The sequence below is a fragment of the Salmo salar genome, chromosome ssa04 (assembly GCF_905237065.1).
Source record: "Salmo salar chromosome ssa04, Ssal_v3.1, whole genome shotgun sequence".
Taxonomy (NCBI): domain Eukaryota; kingdom Metazoa; phylum Chordata; class Actinopteri; order Salmoniformes; family Salmonidae; genus Salmo; species Salmo salar.
In genome coordinates, this window is record NC_059445.1 from 16,376,981 (window position 1) to 16,395,605 (window position 18,625).

Consider the following 18,625-nt stretch of genomic DNA (forward strand, 5'->3'; position numbering starts at 1 on the left):
TCGCTCAAGATTGACTTCGAAATTGGACGTCTTGAGGATGTTGGGAAATGCCTTCAAACCCAGCCACTAGGGGCAACTGTGAGCGCTATTACCATCAAGTAGTAGAGGTAATCCCATGACTCCGGATCCGAAGGTAGCGTGTTCAATCCCAGTGGAAGACACACTTTTGTTTTAACCCTATCCGAAACCTTAACACTTAACTTCGAAATGTGATGTTTGGAGCCACTTCAATATTTGACGTTTGGATAAATGTGGATTAACGTCAGAATCTGAAGTCAAAATTGGTTAAACCATGAGATCTTGTTGCAGCCCAGCATTTTGGAACAATTCCTCAAGTTCTCCTCTTCAAACTTTGAGATCATTAATTAACTAGACAGGTTAAAATGGACACCTACTCTGCTGGATTTCCACACATGTTTGAACAGCACCGTGGCCAAGCAAAGCTGAAGTGCAGTGCTACACCAGATGATTATCTCATGAATCATAAGGGAAAGTAAGTGTATACTGGTGCTGAGGCAGCTGGCTCTGGGAAACATACTCACAAAAAAATTGCCTCTGTCCCATTGGCCAGCTTGGCAGCAGCCTCTGTGTCATTGGCCAGCCCGAGAGGCCCGAGTGGATTTTCCAGCTCTGTGATTTGATGAAAGGGAAACCTGATACTCATGAGACCAGTGATTGGCCGAGCCATAGAGAACTTTCACAGCCCTCTTTTGATCTGAGTAAAAAGAGAACAATATCTAATGTGAGGCATTATACAGGCTTAACCTGTGTAGTTTGGACTTCACTACTGCACTGGTGTCAAATGCCTGGTAGCTGGGGGATTACGGTCGGGGTTATAGGTTATACAGTGCCTTCAGAAGGTATTCACACCACTTGACTTTTTCCACATTTTGTTGTGTTAGAGCCTGAATTTAAAATGAATTAAATTGAGAATTGTTTTTGTCACTGACCTACAAACAATATCCCATAATGTCAAAGTGTAATGATGTTTTGTAAAATGTAAAATCTGAAATGTATTTGGCAAGCCTAAATAAGTTCAGGACTAAACATGTGCTTAACAAGTCACATAATAAGTCACATGGACTCTCTCTGTGTGCAATAATAGCGTTTAACATGATTTTTGAAGACTTCCTCATCTCTGTACCCCACACATACAGATACAGTGCCTTGAGAAAGTATTCATACCCCTTGACTTATTCATAATTTTTTTGTCTTACAGCCTGAATTGAAAATGGGTTAAATCTTTTTTTCTCTCACCCATCTGTGCACAATACCCCACAATGACAAAGTGAAAACATGTTTTTAGAAATGTTTGCAAATTTATTGAAAATGGAACACAGAAATATCTCATGTAGGTATTCACACCTCTGAGTCAATACATGTTAGAATCACCTTTGGCAGTGATTACAGCTGAGTCTTTCTGGGTACGTCTCTAAGAGCTTTGTACACCTTGGATTGTACAATATTTGCACATTATTACTTTTTAATTCTTCAAGCTCTGTCAAGTTGGTTATTGATCATTTCAAGACAGACATTTTCAAGTCTTGCCATAGATTTTCAAGCCGACTTAAGTAACTAGACCACTCAGGAAGATTCAATGTCATCTTGGTTAGCAACCCCAGTGTATATTTGGCTTTATGTTTTAGGTTATTGTCCTGATGAAAGGTGAATTTGTCTCCCGGTGTTTGCTTGAAAGCAGACTGAACCAGGTTTTCCTCTTGGATTTTGCCTGTGCTTAGCTCCGTTCCGTTTCTTTTTTATCCTGTAAAACTTCCCAGTCCTTAATGATTACAAGCATACCCATGACATGATGAAGCCACCCCTATGCTTGACAATATGGAGAGTGGTACTTAGTAAAGTGTTATATTGGATTTGCCCCATACATAACACTTTGTATTCAGGACAATAAGTGAATTGATTTGCATGTTTTGGAATATTTTTGTTCTGTACAGGCTTCCTTCTTTTCACTCTGTCAATTGGGTTAGTATTATGGAGGACCTACAATGTTGTAATTGAATCTGTGTTTGAAATTCACTGCTCGACTGAGGGCCCTTACAGATAATTGTATGTGTGGGGTAAAGAGATGAGGTGGTCATTAAAAAATCATGTTAAACACTGTTATTGCACAGAGAGTGAGTCCATGCAACTTATTATGTGATGTTTTTAGTCCAATAAACGTATTTATGCTTGCCATAAAAAAGGGGTTAAATACTTATTGACTCAAGACATTTTGGCTTTTAATTTTTAATGAATTAGTAAAAAAATGATTGAAACATAATTCGACATTGACGTTATGGGGTATTGTGTGTAGGCCAGTGACACAAATTTGATACATTTTAAATTCAGGCTGAAAAAGTCAAGGGGTGTGAATACTTTCTGAAGGCACTGTAATTGTAAGGTCTGTCAGTCAAGCAGTGAATTTCAAACACAGATTCAACCACAAAGACCAGGGAGGTTTTCTAACGCTTCGCAAAGAATGGCACCTATTGGTAGATGGGTAAAAAAAAGCAGACATTGAATATCCCTCTGAGCATGGTTCCTAACTCAGTTGCCGGAAAGGAATGAAATCATTCAGGGATTTCACCACGATGCCAATGGTAACTTTAAAACAGTTACAGAGTTTAATGGCTGTGATAGGAGAAAACTGAGAATGGATCAACAACATTGTAGTTACTCCACAATACTAACCTAAATGACAGAGTGAAAAGAAGGAATAAAAAGTGTCTGTTTGGGGCAAATCCAACACAATACATTACTGAGTACCACTCCCCATATTTTCAGGCATAGTATGGCTGCATCATGTATGGCTGTATCATGTTATGAGTATGCTTGTAATCATTCAGGACTGGGGAGTTTTTCATGATTAAAAAAGAAACAGAATGGAGCTAAGTACAGGCAAAATCCCAGAGGAAAACCTGGATCAGTCTGCTTTCCACCAGACACTGGGAGATGAATGCACCTTTCAGCAGGACAATAACCTAAAACACAAGGCCAAATCTACACTGGAGTTGCTTACCAAGAAAACAATGAATGTTCCTCAGTGGCTGAGTTACAGTTTTGACTTAAACTTAAAACTTGAAAATGGTTGTCTAGCAATGATCAACAACCAATTTGACAGAGCTTTAAGAATTTTTCAAAGAATAATGGACAAATATTGTACAATCCAGGTGTGCAAAGCTCTTAGAGACTTACCCAAAAAGACTCACAACTGTAATCGCTACCAAAGGTGATTCTAACATGTATTGACTCAGAGGTGTGAATACTTATGTAAATGATATATTTCTGCATTTCATTTTCAATAAATCTGGCAAAAAATATGTAAACATGTTTTAACTTTGTCATTATGGGGTATTGTGTGTAGATGGGTGAGACAAAACATAAATGTAATCAATTTTTAATTCATGACGTAACACAACAAAATTTGGAATAAGTCAAGGGGTATGAATACTTTCTGATGGCACTGTATATGTGGATATCAGAGTTCAAGGTTCAGGGGCGGTGGATGGATGAATCAGTGGGGAAAAGGGCCATTATCTTCCTGTCTGACAGGTCCCTATGTGCTTGTGATGGCTGATGGGAGTACTCTGGGACTCTGGGAGAGTCAAAATAACACGGTGACGTCGTCATCAGCCTAATTAAAACAAGGAAGCATTCATTGGGCCGCATAGTGGGTGTCGGATGTGTGCGTTTGTGTACCCTCAACTCGAAAGCAGTTGTTTGGTTTCTCACTGGATCTGGACTGATGTACACAGAAAATAAAGGGTACTCATAGATCCAACTTAGTGCCCGTTCAATATGGCAGATTGCATATGGGTCCACCGGCTCTGCACCAGATAGGGAGAATGCGGTGAACCCTTTCGGAAAGCTTAGCAACATATGTGGAGGGAGGGAGGGTGAGACGGTGAGGGTAAGAGAGAGAGAGATGGCGTGAGAGGGGGTAGAAAGTGGATGGTTGTCATCGCTGTGGTTTAACGCAGGCTAGACACAGACTTCTCCAGAAACTCTCCATTACTGCCCATGATGAATGACAGATGAACCTGGCCCCGGATGCACCGTCCTCTTTTCTCCTCACAGGGCCCTAACTGACTGACTGACGGGGGCTGGAGGGACCCATCCAGGGGTTATACCATCACCATCACAACACCGCTCCACTCTGACCTAATGCTCATTAATGATCCAGGAGAGAAAGAGCGAGAAAGAGAAAATGAGAAAGTGTGTGTGAAAGCACCCGCTTTCTCACGTGAATTCGTGGGAGGCACAGCCTATTCTCCCACGCTGTGTCTTATGAAAACAATGTAATATTGCTGATGTTTTGAGAGACAATCTGGTGCGTAACAACACCAAAGTGTAGCCGTTCAGGCCAGATATGGCACAGAACAATGGTGTTAGATTACAGAGATCTGATTTTCCATGTCTTTAAGAGGACACAGCATGGCCTCTGTTGATATAAGCTTAAAGATCTTTGTAGGGGGTTGAACAAAATCAGTTGTTTGTCCTTACATTTTAATGTCTGGCATGGCAAAATGTCATGTGGGCCCCTAAAAAATAACCTACATTGATATGCAGAATTTTGGTCCTAAAAATAAATGTTATCGGTCAGGAAACTATTCTGCATTTTGAATTCAATGTTTAGACTTTAAGCCCCTGATCATAACTCTTAGAGAGAAAGATAGGGGACATCTTTCGTTTTTTGCTGAATTCCCTTTCCTAATCTTCAGAGGAAGGTGGCACAGGGTGTAAATATTTATTGTATTACGTCACAGGCTGGAAACAAGCTGTGACCTACACAGCGTGATGCCGTCATCTCGACCTAGTTATCCCGGCCACTTCCACCGGACAGATAAGGAAATAGCTGAACTCGCTCCCGGTCAGAAACGCACTGACATACCATGCATGGGAACTGGTCACAGAGGGACAGTGTATGATGTACGATAATACGCTCTATCACATGTTCAACTGGTCAAACCGATGAGGCCTTTGTCTGCATTCGATAGTGATGGCTGCAAGATTCATATTTACACAATTATAAGTTGTATTGATTGCCATCAATTGTCGAGGCTACTCAGAAAGAGTTCAGGTTTTTGTACATTTTCATTTTTAACCCCCAGGCGCATTAGTTGTCAGCCAAATACGGACTTGAATGATTTGTTCTCAGTTGTTGGCGGAAACCCTGCAGCGACATCTGCGTTGCTACAGCTGCGTCGGAAGATATAAATGCTGAGATTAATCGAACCATCTTTAAGAAGTCAATGAACCTCGTCCGAATAGGGATGACATCATATCCTCTTGGGGTAGCCTAATAATCTAGGTGTCTTTTGACCGCTGCTTCGCCATCACTCATACAGCAAGCAAGAGAAAATCCCCTTCAGTCCATGGACCCAAAATGAAGGGCAATAGACCTGAAAAGCATTTGCAATATGATGTATTATCTCATGCATGTTGCATGTAATTTAACAGGATTTTGCAAATGCAATGATAGTCCTCTGGCTACAGATAGGTTTAGACGTATACATTTTGTCTGCTTCATTTAAAAACTGGGTCATACTAGTGGTACAAATGCTGCCTGCCTTATAATGTCACATAAAAAAAAAATGCAAATAAGCATGAAACGCGTCAACAATGTTTATATTTGAAATCTAGTTTCCGTTTTCCATTTTAGTCCTAATTTTAGAAAGACATCAATACAAACATTAACCGAAGAACATCTTTGACATTTGTATTGTTTTATTTTAATTCCTTGAAAGACTCCCATATGGGGATCAAGTGGCAATAATCTTAACAGTTAGTAGGCTGTAGTCCTACGAACGAGTCCCCGTCTATCTTATCACTGATGTGCCTAAAGCACCGTCATTACAACCTTATGCTATTCATTGGTTTGTGTTCAAAATATGTTTACGTTGTGAACGGTATAGGCTATATCATTCTAATGCGGGCTGGACTTGTATCTGTTTCTTGAAGTACAGTGATGTGAAATGCATGGACATTGATTTGTAGGGTTCTTATGGATGATAAAATGTTGAGTTCACTTGGGCCTATAAGCATTTCGGTCTATGTGCATTTTAGGTATTCAATTGTTGATGTGTATTGTCACATCGAAATGACATTTTTTTTATTATTGTGATTTCAAAGTACTTCCAAAGTAGCCTTCAACACCACATTTTGGATAATAATGCATGCATGCTGCATTCAATGGCGCGATAAAGAAAATAAAGTCACTGGCAAATAAAGCCTGGAATATAGTGATTTGTTAAATCATTTTGTCCTATATTAACGCATTAACCTGAACGAATAATATTTAACCGTTCGCCTATAGTTAGTTTCTAATTTGCAAAAATTACCCTATGATATCGATTTGATGAAGGCTGTATACGCCTCCCATTCCATATGGGTCTGAATTTAAATTCCAGCCAAGTTGACCAGACATTCACCGCCGCAAGTGCTGCCTTGGTTAGGCCTGTCGAACAGCATCCGGGCACTGTCTATTCCTTTCTTTAATTGGTTAGTTTAAAAGGTTACTACTGTGCGTAACTCGTGTCTGGGATGTCCCTGGTCTGTTTATTTCCCAGTGAAGAAATATTACACTACTAGCGCGGCGGTTCATCATGCCGCGGCGACGCGCCTTCCACATAAATAAATGGCAGAAAATGTCTCGAATCTGGCCAAGGTCAGTCAGTGTCAATCCACAGCGTTTAGCTAACAAAACATAACTATTATGGCTAATAGACGGTATCCAGTCTTATTTATTTGGACACCAATTATTTACAAACCCAACTGGGAACATTGAATTAGACCTAAGTCTAAAATGTAGTCCTTTTAAAACGAAGACACAGAGCTCCAGATAATATTGAAGCACTAATGCATATCGCCATAGCCTATAAGAAAGACAAACACGAGCACATTGTTTTAAATGACATCAACTTTACCCATAAATGACATGAACTTTAGCATAGCCTAACAAACTTTACGCAAAGCAACCTTTCTAAAAATGCATCATTGAGCGCAGGTACACACGTACACACACACGTACACACACACGTACACACACGTACACACACACGTACACACACGTACACACACACACACACACACACACACACACCTTGATATGATAGGCCTACATTACTCAATGCACTGTGAACAGTCAATCGTGAATAAGTAGTTTTACAAGCAGAGAGGTTGGGTAGATTTACATTTCAAACTCTCTCAATCCATGCAAATATATGTTCCCTCACGGAATCGTATTCGTAGTAGTAGGCCTAGCCTATATATTTGTTTAAATGTAGGTTAATATATTGCACTGTACCCTATTGTGAAACACATAATAAGCGCTACCTACATTTTTAAACGGTTGTGGGTAGGGTTATGTATTGTTTGAAGGTGTATTTTGTTAAATCCCCAAGGCCAGAATAACGATGTTGACGCGAGGCGTACATGGTAGTATAGTCTGCAGTGTGTGTGTGTAAACGCAGCCATTTTCCGGTCAATGTTTTTGCGTGCAGCATTCCCAACTGGATTTATGGTCTCTATTAACGGTTTTAAATGTTTATCACCGACAAAACAGAACAGTCGCCTCCTGCTCGCCGGGATGAATGGAGTGTTAGCCGAGTCCCCTACAATGACACGCATACCCCCAGCCACTTGGGAGGTCTGCCTCTCCTCCTCTCTTCTCACTTGATCTCATAGTGCCGCGCGCCACAGGCGAATAGAGGACGCAGTATTAGTCAGGGTGTTTCAGAACGATATTGTAGGATAGTCATTTGCCTAATACACATTCTGTATATAGCAATGGGTGTAGCATATCGTATATATAAAGAGAACCCATGCGAAAACACACATTTGTAATATTTCTACCCTACATTGCACATCATTTAGATTACCCCTCTTCAATTATATTTTCTTGTTCATTGTCTATAGGCTTTTTCAACTGTAAAAACAATAACACGTTCTATGTGCACTTCCGCTCCGCCTCAAGAATACGTTAAAAAGATAGTAGTCTATTGAATTACAACGTTGTTCATTTTGTGTAAGTCGAAAAATCTGCACCATCAACATATAGTCTATAGCTAGCACACACAAATGGGCCTGTGTTACTGCATGAATTTCAGTAACCATACATTTCTGATTTGTCTTTTGAATATTTATTATAATCATCACGCATATAATGATAATGACAATGCATTGCTATTATTATGATTATTATTATGATTATTCGGGTTATTATTATGATGGTGATTATTATTAGGCTATTAGTATTACAGTGTTATAACGTGTCAAAGTGGTACTCCAGTGTAGCCTACTTAACATTATAATAACAAGGTAACAGAGCGGCTTACAAAGAGCAAACAAGCGCACAACTCTCCACATGGTAGCCAATGCAATAACTATGGAGTTACATCGTCGTCGTCAACTTTGACTGACTTCCATCAACACCATTACTGAAAACTGTGCATCACATGTAGGCAAGACAGGAAATAGCCTAAATAACAAAAATAAAAGGTAAATATCACAATTAATTCAAGTGTCCCTTGAAATGTATTCAAAACAAATGATGAAATCCGCGTAGTTTAGACTACTTACCATGGATTAGATAAGGTTCGTTATATCCGCGACCTCTAATAGGAAGAAATACCAGCAGTGTTCCAACAGCCCGTGTCGATTCCCCATCCCCTGATAATGGCCTCGGTTATACAGAGACCCCGAGCGGTTCCTTTCATGCCGAGCACTCAGGGCTTTTCGACAAGACAACGTAGCCTCTGTCCTGGGAGCCGGCGCACCGACCTGTGCCTGGAGAAGGTTTTTGAGGACGGTTTGGATGGAGAGGGAGTTTTTTTTGGTGAGAAACTCAATCTCACATACAGTAGCAGGCCCCATCTGGGAACTGTCACAACTGACAGCAACACAGGGCACAGGCCTGATCTTCCGCACAACATTGCGCGTAAAAGTAGGCATATAAGAGGTTTTGCATAAAGGTCAATTGTTGTCAGGTCCGTTGTCTGTTTTTGGGGATGTATTTTACGTATTATTCGCAATGGTTGGAGATGGCACACAGATAAGCGTCGCGGAATATTCTGGTCACACAAGTCCAGAGATGCTTCTGGACTCGAACAGATTTCCCGATCTCTAAAAAGTTAGCATCATCTTTATGCGCGGCAAACGTGAAGCAAAAACAACCATTCTGCAATGTTGTTTCACACTGAAGGATGCAAATATTTTGTTTGTTTGTTCATTAGTTGTTGCATATAGGCCATGATTTTACCTATCCTTCATTGAATTATCATGGTGAATAAAGTCATTCTCTTGACCTAGTAATATTTTCACTTGCAGCCTAGACATGCATCCTTCATCTAGCCTAAATTTTATATATTTATTTAACAGCGATGCATTGTTGAAAGTCAATTTGCAGTGCCAGTTGATGCTTTTGAAAACACTGATAACCCGTGCCACTCAGTCTTATGGAACCAAACTTGAGACATGAACATGATTTCATCTAACTCCCCACGGGGGAAAAACTGTTTGAATCCACGTTATTTGTAATTTCAACCAAAAAATTCAATTTGATGAAGTTGAATCCCGTGGAAAACTGATTGGAAATGAAAAAAGTAATCAACATCAGGGATTTTCGTATTTTTTTCACCCAACTTTTAACCTCAATGACCTGGTGACATGTTTTGTTGGTTTCACGTTGAATTCACGTTAATTAACAACTTAAACAGATGTAAATCAAAACTAGACGTTGAACTGATGTTGTGGCCAGTGGGTTGGTTGTATTGTCGGAAAATGCTCTTATGTGTTGTGCTGGCATATTATTCAACTTATTTGTTCAGTATATTCTGTTGGTCTTAATGTGTTTTTTAAATGATCAATAAAGATGTGGCCATATGTTTTTTTTAGTTGTGGCCAAATTCTAGCTGTATGTGTATTAACTCTCATTATGTGTAAAACAAAAATGTACGCGTGAATATGTCACTCGGTCTTTGCCCTGTAGATCATTCGTTGATTGTGCCCCATCCCCTTAGTAATCACATATTTGTCCCAGCTATATTTAAATATATCCCCACTTCAGCGCCATATCTTATTTTGAATCAAAAGTTACACTTTTGGAATATATATTTTTTCACAATAATGCTACGTTTCATAGGCTTTTGTTTTAGTGCTGGACCATGACAAATCATAGGCCTAGCTCAGTAGATAGTGGGCTCGTTCCTCTGCCCAGGCGCTGCTGATGCCTGCCTGATCTTACAACGCCTGGATAGGTATTTTACCTATCAGCTAACCACATCATATGTTAGTGCAATCTGTCAGTCGATGATGTGGCACGCAACCACTGATGTATGCTTGCAACGTCTGAACAGAGGACAGCGATCTAGATCGAACTTCATCATAGAAAGATTTTGACTCACGTGGATTACATTTAGTAGGCCGTCATTGTAAATAAGAATTTGTTCTTAACTGACTTGCCTAGTTAAATAAAGGTTAAATAAATAAAATACAAATATATAGTACGTCTGCAGTCTGTTTTGAGTGCATCTTTTGCACTTTAATAGTTCTGCAAAAGTCTCTCCTTAAAATACAAACACATGCATAACCCTACATACTGACATACTTCTTTGTCAATTAATTGATGCCATAGTTTTCCTATATGGGCTTGATAGGAAAAAAAATGCATTAAGAATGATCCTCTTTCCAGATTGCGAGGGGAACGCACCGCGTCATTACGTTCAGTGTTGCAGCAGGATAGCTTCGAACCATCTGATCCGACGTCAACATGTCTACCCGCCTTCGTTGGGACTACAGGGAGAAAAAAAACTGGGTAGGAGGGTCTTATGAAGTAATCGTTCGCAGATGTTTGTAATACCAGGGAAAAATCTTATTCCACACTTAGAGAAGTCTATCATGTTGTACGTCCAGTCCACTGCTGTTATTAGAGGGAATTAAACAAGAGAACAAAGAACAGTATTGACCAATACGCACTCATTTTGATCGTATGCGGTGTGCAATTAAGGAAATGAAAAGCTTTGCTATTGTAGGCCTAGGCATACCAGCCATCCTGCAAACTATATTATTTTGGGATAGCACAGAAGATGAATCAAAACGTAGCACATTTGATTGGCACATTGGACCAGGTTATTGCTTCCTACTGCATTTACACTGATTTGAGGATGGTGAGCTCAACCGGCTGAAAACAAAGTATGTAGCCTATAGGTCTGAGTTGGCCTATGAGTTGTATCCTTCTATAAATAATACAGCAGCAGGTCAGTTTCAGCTCGTCTCTTTATCACGATAGCCAGTTGATACTATTTCGGACGCCATCTTGACACGGACAGACGTCAAATGATTCATAATTATCATACTTCGGACTCGTGAAACAAGCCAATTTCATGTTACAATTATCTAGTGCAATCGGATGGACTGTAAATCTTCGGCGTGTCCAATCCTCTTCTGATTTACGTCGCTGTAGACGTCCCTTTAATTGCATAGCTTCTCGTGAAGAATCCTTTGGTCTGTTGTAGCCTATGTGAGGTCTGTTTACTCACCAACCATGCATTCAAATGACAAGTAACGATTATTCTTAGGGCAAACCGTTTAAATCCAGTCTACTCTCTAATAAATATTTACCAAGCTGTGATGCAGTGGGCAAAAGTGTGAAATAGACATGTGCAATACAAAATGTTATGTTACAGGCTTTTATGTTGCAGGCCTAGTCTATAATTGCGCAGCTGACACAAGTAGTAGGCTGTAGACGTAATGTTTTTTTTTGTTTCGTTGTAATGTTTGATTAGTGACGTGCATTTCAAAACAAAATTAACTAGCCTATTTATAGAACAATAGGCTATTATTTTCTATCAAAAGTAGGATATTAGTCATATCCAAAAGGATTTTATGCAAAGGCTACAGGTTTCATCGTCCGCCCTCAACCCCCAACCCTAAAAAGGCCCTTCAGCGCCGCATTTTGATAGGCACGCTATCAATCACACGAACATCCGATAGCTGGGCCCTCACTCGAGCCTCGACAATCTACCTTCCTCGGACCAACCAGCTTTTAACGTCAAAATCCACATTTTTCCCGGCTCCGCTCTGTCTCGTCCTCTTGTGTTTTGGGCGAGAAGAGTGGAATGCCATAATTAACCAATGGAATTTCAAGCCTATATATGCTATTTCTGCCACTATGTTTACATCTTTAGAAGGGTTGGTCATGGAGCCTAAAGAAAGGCTTTTTTTTTTACTTAGACCATCAAATTAGAGTAGCCTATAGCTATTATTCAGTTACTAGAAAAATATTTAAAATAGAGAATCACTTTATAACATGGAAAATGGAGTCACTAGCAGCAATAAATAATACACATTGTTATTGTTGAGTATATAACAACTGTGGTTAACTCGGTGGTCTCAATGTTGAGTAATTATTCCACTATACTAGCCTATTACTAGGCCTACAATTCTTATCATCAAGATAGTGCAGCCTAGTAGTGTGCTTAGCCTATTTGTTTATTCCTTCCTGGTGATATTGAATGACAACAACAACGATACTAGCCTATAGGTACCAATATAACACCACTGGCAGGGCTGTTAATGAGGAATCAGCATGTTATAGCAATCATCTAAATGATAGGGCTAATAATAACAGTCTCTAACAACAGCCGACTAATAATATTATACATCATAATACTCGTCATGATAATAATAAGATGCCTATAATCAAGGAGGAAAATGACAACAATGAGCTGTGTTGCATGTTGTTGAAGCATGGATACATTTCCTTGGTGATTCTGTTGAATTAGTCATAGCCCCGATGAACATACATTTGATGTAAACAATAATATAATTTACCCTAATCTTCTGTGCACCCAAAATAGATATTTTGTTTCATTGTAAGCTGTTTCTTAGACTATATTTATCTCCTGCACGATCACCTATGTCAGAACCCGCATGTTCAAATAGGCTACAAACACAACACAGACAGTTTCTCCTGCGCGTGGGAATGTTTCTGTTACTACTTGAGGAGCTGTTGTGGATGTATCGCGTGAGTGCTGTTTGACAGGACTCGGGAAGGGAGAGCCCAGGCAAGCCTATAGGCCTTAGTTTGAGGCATAGGCTACCTCTAATCAAACAGAACATGCATGATTTCATTTTTACTATAGCTATATAATACTTTTATTTCTATTCGAGGGAAAAAAGCTACTTGTCTACTAAGACGCAAATGTTTTTGGAGGAATATGTCATACCTTGCAAGCGATATTTTACATTGAATGAGTTTGGTATAGAATAAACCCTTTAAAGTCTGCCTCGTATTTTCACTTTAATTATGCAACAAGGTGGTTGACTTTGTTTTTTTAAAAAACAGTGGTTTATTGAATTAATTACATTGTTTACATCTCAAATATTATTTAAATTCCACGTCTCTGGACGGAAGTGCAATTGAGTGGACTAAACAGTTGTTTAAAACACTATCAAATACTGTATACGACCACAACAATGACAACATAACACTTCATTACTTTTTTTCAAATAAAACATTTGCTTGAACTGCAACCACGACATCAGCCAAACACCATTGATATTTATATCCAAAGAGAGCTAGATGGAGATAGAAAGATAGGGATAGATTGAGAACGACTTCACATACACCATAGTGTCCAATATTTCTGTTTGGTTTACTCTTGGGACAACAACAAACATCCAACCAACAACATCAGGCAATGACAAAGTCCCTTACCAAAGGGTCTTGTATCTCCTCCTCTTAAAAATGGAATGTTTTTTCTTCAAATATCCACTCTCCGTAGCGACAATTGCACATAAATATTCCATTAAATAACGTGAGAGTACAAATATAAGTCTAGAAGAAGACTTTTTCATCATTTCAGGTCTTTTTTTTGAGAGGAGAAGAAGGATATTCACTGTTTGAGTTCCAAAGCCCAGACATGCTGCGGCCAACCAGTCCTTCCTTTGGTTTTCTTGTCATTGCTGCTCGCGGTGTTTTTCAAAACGTCATTCTGTTGGAAACAAGGGAAAATCAGATGTATGTTATTGTTGTCGAGAAATACTACTTTCTTGCCACTTATCACCACGTCTCTCAGGCATTCAAGGTTGTTATTCGGCCTACTGTGGTGTGGAGGCCTGAAGTTGTTATTACTAAATTATTATGAACATTATAATATATTTACAGTCTTTTCGCCAGTTTAGAACAGGTATCATTTAGTAACTTTGTCTCCATAAAACCAGTATTTTGGTCGCTTATGTCAAGATATTACAGGCCTTAAGGTTGTTGCCTACTGAGTTTCACAGCATAGGCTACTACAAACCTAGATAATAAGCAAATGTATGATCATAATGTCAAGCCTTGCAGGAGGCTACTCCATGTTTGCATAAGCATGCATAACTGAAATTATGAATTTGTCTTACCACTTCTTTCTTTCTCCTCTCCTCCTTTGCTTCTGTCTTTTTGAAGTCCGCTTTGAAGGCCTCTGCGTCGCCGTTCTGCTCGTCCTTGTCCAGAATGTCCATGAGGTAGGCGATATAACTGGTAGCCAGCCGGAGGGTCTTTATTTTGGACAGCTTAGTATCCGCAGGAACATTGGGAATGCAGTCCCTGAGCTCCGAGAAGGCGCTGTTGATGCTCTGAGTCCTGCGCCTCTCCTTTCGGTTTGCTGTAGGTCTCCGTTTCACCGGCCGAGGTCCCATCCCGATCCCAGCGACGCCAGCCCCGGGGATACCACCTCCGTAGTGTGCGTGGTCTAACGCCGGGCCCCCGGTGGAGTAGTCGGGGCTGTACGAGGGCGCCATACTGTAGTCTGGGGGAGACATCTCCGGGTGGCTTATCAGCCAACCGTGGAAGTAGGGGTTCTCTTCGTGGCAGCGGCTTGCAGCTGCTGCTGCCGCGAAGGAGTAGCCGTCATGATGCATCACCGGATGGTGAGGGAATCCACCAACTAAACTCATGGCGACACAGCAGTAGACCAGAAACTGTGCTACTAACCAACCACGAAACGAATACGCGTTCGCACTCTCCAATTAATGTCAGGTTCTCCAAAATATTTTAGGAAAATAGGCTATTCTCATAAAACGTAACTTGGTTCAGTTGGTCATTTGAAAAGCACTGCTATTTATTTTTGTCCAATATAGACACCTAAACGAAACTTCAGCAGTGTATGAGTTTTTAGACGTTATTTTTTTCTGTTTTGCTGGTCTATGGTGTGGAATATAGAAGAATGTTGTCAGCTACTTACACGTATTTCTCAATTTGTCCATTCCCAACGTGAGAAAGTTCCTTCTTTTCCATTACGGAGACAGACAGTGCATGTTTCGCCTGATGAACTGCGTCCTCAAGCACTTCGGCTCGAGCTTTTCCCCTCCAAACTCTTTACGGATTCCAGACCAAATTCATTAAATAGGACGTCAGATAACAAAAAAAAAGGTCTAAATCCCAGCTGCTGTAGTGTGCACTGCACGCAATACACAGCCTTTCAGTTGAGCACACAACCAGGATTCATCCGTTTGATCTCCATGTCACAGCTTCATCTTGAGAACGACTTGGGTTAATATATGTCGTCAAGACCACTCTGAGCCAATCACGTCTTAGAGGAGGAGGGCCATAACCTACATTGCTGGGTGTTTACGCTCCTAAATTTCAATGGCCCCTCTTAAGCATTGGCAGCCTCGACGTATTTTATTAATGACATTAAGATTGTGAAAAATCCATACACCGCCTAATTAGACTATTGCAATTATAAAATCATCAACAAAATGAGAGGTATGGACGTTTTTTTTGCCTTTAAATGTCAACGTTGGGGGCTGTTGTTGTAGGCAAATTTTAATAATGATAGGCCTATGATTAGTGGTAGGCTATTACTATTTGTGGTTTGCACGTTTGATTGTACTCAACAACAAAAAAATACGTAGACCTGAAAGTCAAACGCATGATTGATTAGTTTATTCATGAAACTCGTCTTGTCTTGATGTAAAAGTTAGCTTTCAAGGAAATAGGCCCACATCATTTTGTGGGATATGTCAATAGGGTCGATTATTTCGGTCATCAATGCAGCAATGCATTTATTGTACGCGCATGGGAAAGGCTATTCGATATCGTTAAACAGGAATATTATTCACAGTAGCCTATGCTTTTCACGTCTGACACTTTTTCATATTCATATTAAAAGCCACATTTTATCTCTCTCAAGTAGGCCAAGTCCCTTATCAATAAACCAAGCGCATTATAGGCCTATTGGTCACATTCCATATTACTCGTGCAAAACAATTATTACCTCCGTTGCATGATCCTACTTTGTGTCACATAAACAACAAAATGATGCGAATAGCAAACAACAGAATCATGTAATATTTAATCTGTGTAGAAATAAATACTACACTTTTTCGACATATATTGGCTTTAACTGACATGCATTATTGCTCGATTTGCGATCATTGAACACTTGACTAAACGTCCATCAATTCGATAGCAAACTATGCGTAAAGTCATTTTGAGAGTAAAATGAGAGGCAAAACGTAATGGAATCATGTTGGCCCATTCTCACAATGTATCAAATATATATATATATTGTATTTTAAATACAACATACTATTCTATGATATGCACAGCTTTGACATTTATTTAGTTTTTGTTATATAATATATTTCACCCGTCGAAACAACTGACTAGCTAGAGAATGTTGGCTGCGTTTGCTATATTAGCATATAAACACTATATATCTATGTGAAATTAAATTGTAATTCATCATTACATTGCAAATAAATAATGCCTATTTCATTATAGCATTGTTTTGGTGCAAATGTGAATATAATAGAGAGATTAACTTTAGGCCTACACTTCATAGGACCTTCCTCTAGTACTGGAATAGGCCGATACATAAACCGATAGGCTTGAATGACCAGGGAGAATCCAGCCGATGACGCAATTTAAAGCAAAGTAGGCCTGTTTCGCACAGATTGCTGATAAGGTAAACAATTCATTTAAATACTCGACTAATTTTGTTTCAGGGCTCATTTCAACCTTTATTTAGACTCGAGGTTGTTGATGGTCACGCCCATATTTATTTATGGGAATCTCAATTGGCATAAGACCAAGTGTATCATTGCATGGTAACTCATAAGAAATTGACACGTAGTCTAGGCTATTGGTCTAAAAATGAACAATGCGTATTTTGATACAGTTCGATACTCGGAGAAGGGTGTTCATTTACTAACGATGCCTTAGTAAATGAAACTGACTAAATTGCACAGAGAAACCATTACATTTGCTATGAGGCTATGAGGTAAAACCCATTTTATTCTGTAGAACAATACTACAGACCATATGGGGGTCAGAATAAACGGGTTGGCATACAAGAGCTGTTTTATTTGGACATTCCTCGGCATATCTTATTCAGCCCGCACACCGCATGTTGAACGTGTGTGTGTGTGTAGCCTAGCTATGTGTGTCAGACTAGAGAAAAGGAGAGAGAATGTGTAAAAGAAAAAAAATCCCAAACTCAAAAAGGAAGGCAGAAGGGCCATGATTTATATTTGTTTAAGTGTTGTATGTGGGAGTGGTGGAGTGTAATTCATCTGGCTGAATGGAAGTTCTTTAAGTCATTTCGATACGTCCAGTCTCCAGTTAATGACACATAATTAGCCTATAGGTCACTTGTTCAGACTCCTGTTACAAACCCCTCCTCTCCTCTCTGATTTCCTTTGAAACTGAAACTGAATTTCGTATAAATAAATACAAGTTATGCAGAGCCAAATATTTGAGCGTGAGAGAAGTGCTTGATGAACGTGATATACATTCGGTGGAACTAAACCGACGATTGGGGAGTGTCATTGCGAGTTCTATTTGCGTGACAATTAAATTCAATTAACAAAAACTCTCACTTTTCCCATGCAATTAAGCGAAATAGCCCTACAAATGTAGACATCTCAAAATAATACGACGTAAAATAATAATAGTTCTGTATTACCTAATCATGGTAATAATACTATATTTATTTTAATAGATAATCTGAAATAATCAGTAGAAACAAACAAAACAAATGTAGAGATCTGACAGGTCTTGGTAAAAACCCATAACCTTTATAGGAAAATATTGAGACGTTATTCGGACATCCTGTACTCATACAATATGTCAGTAATCTGTAGGATGGGCTATAAACCTTGAAAAATAATAATTATTTTTTTTGGTGAGAATTTCTTGACATCCCAAAACAACCTCAAAATACAAACAGACTAAAATGCATCCCAGGATGGCCACAATACTTAAGACCTACAACTAGCATATATCCCATATAGGCCTACAACATGCACAACATATAGGCCTATACATTTACATTTTAGTCATTTAGCAGACGCTCTTATCCAGAGCGACTTACAGTAGTAAATACATACATTTCATACATTTTTTTTCTGTGCTGGCCCCCCGTGGGAATCGAACCCACAACCCTGGTGTTGCAAACACCATGCTCTACCAACTGAGCTACAGGGAAGGCTATAGGCCCTAAAAATACGTAAAATAGGTTGAAAAGCGGGCACTTCTCCATTTCCCCTCCATACAAGCTCTTATGAGGTCTCATTAGCGAACCATTTGGCTATTTCCAAAAATTGCCCAATCCAGCAATGTCCCGTTCGTTGGATTTAC

General features: G+C 39.5%; 2 protein-coding genes across 3 annotated transcripts in view; both read right to left on the reverse strand.

Moving 5' to 3' along the window:
• Positions 1-8,803, reverse strand: part of LOC106610171 (scrapie-responsive protein 1) — a 32,024-nt gene extending 23,221 nt beyond the window's left edge. Inside the window, exon 1 of one of the 2 annotated variants that reach the window (XM_045716612.1) lies at positions 8,578-8,803. Coding sequence is in view for 1 of the 2 variants with exons in the window: in XM_045716611.1 (XP_045572567.1) it covers positions 543-664 (122 nt within the window). In the remaining variant the exon portion in view is untranslated. Of the gene's footprint in view, positions 1-542; positions 677-8,577 lie in introns of those variants that run through there. The other variant, XM_045716611.1, reaches the window with a different exon arrangement.
• Positions 8,804-13,315: 4,512 nt separating this feature from the next.
• Positions 13,316-15,520, reverse strand: LOC106602386 (heart- and neural crest derivatives-expressed protein 2). The gene is made up of 2 exons (XM_014194986.2): positions 14,401-15,520; positions 13,316-13,991 (listed from the first exon to the last, which is right to left on the reverse strand). The coding sequence occupies exons 1-2, from the start codon at positions 14,935-14,937 to the stop codon at positions 13,893-13,895; spliced, it is 636 nt and encodes a 211-aa protein (XP_014050461.1). The 5' UTR covers positions 14,938-15,520; the 3' UTR covers positions 13,316-13,892.
• Positions 15,521-18,625: the final 3,105 nt, after the last annotated feature.

Coding starts and splice junctions, on each gene's coding strand:
- LOC106602386 (XM_014194986.2), bottom strand. CDS start 14,937: ATGAGTTTAGTTGGTGGATTCCCTCACCATCCGGTGATGCATCATGAC. Junction 13,992..14,400: donor AGAGGAGAAAGAAAGAAGTG/GTAAGACAAATT, acceptor TGTTTCCAACAG/AATGACGTTTTGAAAAACAC.